This window comes from Sorex araneus, chromosome 4, assembly GCF_027595985.1.
Source record: "Sorex araneus isolate mSorAra2 chromosome 4, mSorAra2.pri, whole genome shotgun sequence".
NCBI lineage: Eukaryota > Metazoa > Chordata > Mammalia > Eulipotyphla > Soricidae > Sorex > Sorex araneus.
The window spans coordinates 196,714,175-196,718,646 of NC_073305.1; the positions used below are offsets into that span (position 1 = coordinate 196,714,175).

Below are 4,472 nucleotides of genomic sequence, written 5' to 3' on the forward strand. Positions count from 1 at the left end.
CCCCGGGGATGCTTGTCCCACTGGTCCCTCCAAGGGCAGGAAAGCTCATAAACGCTATTGGTTAAGTGGACAGAAGGATGATGCTCAATCTTTCCTGAAGGTTGAGAATTACGCCAGGTTACAGTTTTCACCTGTGTCCCCAGAAGAATACACTAGAAGCCCAGAGGGGGCCATATGACCCCCCAGGAGAGAAACTGGACCAAGAGATTAAAAAGTATACTCAAACTGATAATTATGTATTAAAATACTGCTGCAGTCCTGGGCTGTGGCCACTACAATTCCACAGTTTTTCTTTCTTCTTTTTGGAGGCCATACCCGGTGGTGCTCAGGGGTCACTCCTGGTGGGGCTTGGGGACCCAACAGGGATCCGACCCAGGTAGGGTGCCTTGCAAGGGAGCCCTCTGCCCACTGCACTGTCTCTTTGGCCCAATTCCATGGTGTTTATGATGATACGGGTGCAGAGAAAGCTCTGGAGAGGTCTGGGGCAGGTGGGTGGCACCCAGACAGCATAGAGCCCGCCAAAGGTGGCAGCAGCCTGGCACCCTCCGGCGGGCACGGACAGTCCACAGGGCGGCCCGGCAGACAGCAGCCCATGCTCTGGGCAGTGTGTGGGCTCTGCCGGGCCTAAGCTCTCACTCCGGGGACCTGGAGGCACCCCGAGAGGCCAGCTAGGTCATGATGGACATCTCCTCCCGGTCTCGGCTCTCGGACACGGAGTTGATGACGCTTTTTAAATACGTGACGAATTCTATCCGGATCTCTTCCGGGTCATCCTCCAGGTTGGAGTGCACCAGCTTCAACTTGTTCAAGGGTGGTGCTTTAAAGGGAAAATGGGGGATCAGGTGGGATGTTTCACAGGCAGGCGCTTCTCCTTCCAAATGAGCCCCTGGAGAAGCTGATTCCAACTTTCTAGAGTCCCCAGATAGTCTCTGGCCTGACCTCAGTCTGGAGAAACGACACTTTTGTGCCCTGTGACCTAGCCACCGGGGCACCCAGTGCTGCTCTCTCTTTGCACTGGAAGGGAAGGGGTCCCACATGGAGGGTGGCACCTTCCACAGTCACGGGCCGGGGTTGGGGGACACCTCTAGAATGGGGCGGGTCCCACACAAGTGGCAGGTTCCTCCTCCCACAGCCCCGCTGAGCTGCAAAGGCAGCATGGCCCCTCTGGGCCTCTTTCAGAGGGGCTGTGGCCTGGCTGGAGGCTGCTACCCCCACTCCCCCCACTCCGGCAGTTCAGAAGAAACATGCTGAGGCCACCGAGAGGGCTCGGGGGCTGCAGCTCAGGCTCTGCAGGCGGGAGGCCCAGACTCGCTGCCTGGGGGAGGAGCCCTGAGCACCAAGCCAGGAGCAGTCCTCGAGCACTGTTGGGTATGGTCCCCACACGAGGACACAAGGGAGGAAGGAATGAAGGAAGGACAGACAGAGGCCGGGCTTGCTCTCCCAGCCCTTGTTCTCCCTCGAGCATGCATCTCGCTGGCTTTTCTCGATGTTTCTTTGCCTGCCTGGCTCCACTCTGGAGAAGCCTGTGTTCTCTCTTGAACACACACTTCTCATTCCCCCTCCCCTCACATTTTTCTAAATAAGTTTCAATAAAAACTATCTTGCATCACCAAAAAAAAGGTGGGGGAGGGCTGAGGAGAGGCAGTAGAGTGGGGAAGGCTGACCCACAGCTGACCAGGGTTCAACTCCCGTCACTGCATATGAACCCCACCAGGAGGAAGCCCTGAGAGCCAATGGTGTGGCCCAAGCCAGAGAGAGAGAGAGAGACAGAGAGAGAGAGAGAAAGAGAGAGAGAGAGAGAGAGAGAGAGAGAGAGAGAGAGAACAGGAAGAAAAGAGGGAAGGAGGAAGGAGAGAGGGAAGGAAGGAAGAAGGGAAGGAAAGGGGGAAAAGAGGAAGGAAGGAAGGAAGGAAGGAAGGAAGGAAGGAAGGAAGGAAGGAAGGAAGGAAGGAAGGAGGATGAACATGACCGCATGCGACAGGGCAGAGCCACATATAAACATCTGGAGCACGGGAGCCAGCAGGCGCGGTGCCTGGCCCTCACCCAGAGGCGGGCTGCCCTTGTCCCCGCCCGAGCCCGGCTTGTGGTGCGCGATGAGCAGGCACTGGCTGTCCTGCAGGAGCTGCTGCTGCACGAAGTTCGAGTACCACATCTCGATTTCCTTCAGGTGGCTGGGGATGTCGGCATTGAAGACGATCACCACGCCCTGCGCATCCTTCATGAGGGCCGGCCAGCACGACTCGAATCTGCAAGACAGACGTGACTGCTGGGTGGTCCCGGCTTCGACACACTTTTCTCAATGCTTTCTCGATCGGGGACTCCCCGGGGCTGCAGGAGCCAATCTGGGAAGCTGAGAGAGCAGCTCCAAGCCACCAATCAAGGACTAAGGGTGGTCGGGAAGGGGGTGGTGCGGGGCGCTCCCCTGCCCGACCAGCTCAGGGTATGGAGCACTGAGGCAGCCATCCGCTGTGTCAAGGAACCATACTTGGGGTCTCCGCCACAATCCCAGAGCTCGAATTCACAGCCGGCGCCTTTGCTGTTAGTGATGACATCTGGGTTCTCGAATTCCAGGATCCTGAAAACAAACCGTAGGAGCGCTAGGAACGCTGCGGGTGCCAAAAAGCGGGGCTGGGTGGCAGGTGGGGGCTCGCCGGGACAAGATTTGCTCACCGCACGCCTTGGGTGGGGTTGTACTCAGGGATATCCGAAGACTCCGTCAGGAAGTTGGCCAGCACCGTCTTGCCACTCTGTGCAAAGGAAGGCACGGAGAGGGGCAGGCTGAGGGCAGAGAGGAGAGTGGGCAGCGCGACACCAGTTTGCAGGAACAAGTTGTTCTGGGGTTCAGGTGCCGGGCCGGGCTCCACGCCCACTAATGTGAGAGCCACAGGAAGGAAGCTTGTTTTGGGGGTCAGGAATGTGGCTCATGGGACCACACAGGCCTCACAGGCAGAGATCCTAGCTCACTACCCAAGAGTGACCCTCACAACAAGTTGTGTGTGCATGTGTGGGATGGAGCCTTGGGCCACACTCAGAGCAGCTCAGCGCTCCCTCCTGGCAGTGCTTGGGGGATCGTGTCTGGTACCCGGGATAACACCAGCCAGGTCAGCCAGGTGGAAGGCAACTCCCTTAACCCCCTGTTTGTCTCTCCCGCCCAACAAACAGCATCATTAAAACACAAATTGTTTCTTTCCAGACCTACTGGATTCCTAGGCTCAAGGCTAGGGTCGGGGCATTTGGGTTTCAACAGACAAGTCTCAACGTGGAGAATAATCATCTGTCATACAAATTTAATATATATACATATATATTTTTTACGGAGCGATGTCCGTGCGTGGATTTCGCTTCCACTGAACACCACCACGCACACGTCACTAGCTAGTTTCTCTTCTATCCTCCAGGTTTTCTGGATCCACACGCAAATCCCTTAGGGACACCCGCGGTGCGAAAGAAAGAATTTCGAGCCTAAACTCGGGCTGCCCCACGCCGCTCGCGACTCTGCGCCTCCCGGTCGCAGTTAACCCGGGTCAGGACCCAACAGTGCCAAGTGCACGGTGAGGCCCGCGGCTGGTTCCGTCCTCCCCGGCGGCGCCTCACGCTCGCTCGAGCCCCGCCGCCGGCGCGAACCCGGCCCCGATCCCGGCAACGGCCTCACCTCGCAGGGCCCCACGAAGAGGATCTTGGCCTTCAGCATCGCTCACAGGCAGGTCTGGGACCCACCGCGCCGAGCCGCCGTCGTCAAGGCGGAGCGGAGGCCACCGCGCTGATTGGCTGCCTCCGTTGCCAGGGAGATAGGGCGCGCACCGCGGGGACCGACGGGAGTGGGAGGGGCCTGTCAAGAGTGGGCGGAGCCACTCTGTGGGCGGGGCTTGGGAGTTCCTGGTACTGGCATTTCGCTGGGCTGCAGAGGCTCAGGGAGGAGAAGAGAAACTTTCGTGGCCCAAATTTCTCGTTGTAGAGACCCTGAAAATGCGACTCCGGGAGGGCTGGAGTTGCGGTGCCCTAGTCTTTACTCTTTTCGGTGCCCGGAGAGTTCAGATCGCGGCGCCTTTGTCTGTCTGGCCCGAAACTGCCCGCATTACAGACTCGTCACAGCCCTGGCCCGTGGGGAGAAGGTCTGGGGTCAATGAGTCTCTGACCTCCGTAAAGGGGTCCCGTGCACGCGATCTTCTAGGGGAACCTTGACTTTGGTCAGTGTCAGCTGCTGCTACATTTTGTCGTGAGGTCAGCCTTCAGTAACCGAGCCACTACATTTCAGATGAGATGTAATTAATTAATTATCGAATTAATTTTCTCTGAGCCGAGAATACCAGCCAACATGTGCTTGCCCCTACGGTACCGGCGGGACAAAAAGTATGCAGATAAATCCAGTTTTAGAGATGTCACTATAAATGATCAGAAAAGCCACAGGAGAAATAGGGCGGTGGGTAGGACATTTGCCGTGCACGTAGGAGATCTGGGTATATGGTCCCCTG

The 4,472-nt window shown here is 57.6% G+C and overlaps 1 protein-coding gene across 2 annotated transcripts; it reads right to left on the reverse strand.

Moving 5' to 3' along the window:
- Positions 1-215: 215 nt before the first annotated feature.
- On the reverse strand, positions 216-3,784 carry IFT22 (intraflagellar transport 22). Of its 2 annotated transcripts, none has more exons than XM_004620858.2 (5): positions 3,653-3,784; positions 2,671-2,747; positions 2,486-2,575; positions 2,044-2,246; positions 216-817 (listed from the first exon to the last, which is right to left on the reverse strand). In XM_004620858.2, exons 1-5 carry the CDS (start codon positions 3,689-3,691, stop codon positions 669-671), a joined length of 558 nt encoding a protein of 185 aa, XP_004620915.1. In that variant the 5' UTR covers positions 3,692-3,784; the 3' UTR covers positions 216-668. The 2 variants fall into 2 exon arrangements, with proteins under 2 accessions (XP_004620915.1, XP_054991282.1); XM_055135307.1 differs by having other exon boundaries at positions 2,671-2,778; positions 3,653-3,755.
- Between the last annotated feature and the right edge of the window lie 688 nt (positions 3,785-4,472).

What these genes read in the sequence shown, in the direction of transcription:
- IFT22 (XM_004620858.2), bottom strand. Translation starts at nt 3,691, where the DNA reads ATGCTGAAGGCCAAGATCCTCTTCGTGGGGCCCTGCGAG. An exon ending in TCTTCGTGGGGCCCTGCGAG is followed by an intron (nt 2,748 to 3,652) that starts GTGAGGCCGTTG and finishes TCCTTTGCACAG; the next exon opens with AGTGGCAAGACGGTGCTGGC. An exon ending in AACCCCACCCAAGGCGTGCG is followed by an intron (nt 2,576 to 2,670) that starts GTGAGCAAATCT and finishes GTTTGTTTTCAG; the next exon opens with GATCCTGGAATTCGAGAACC.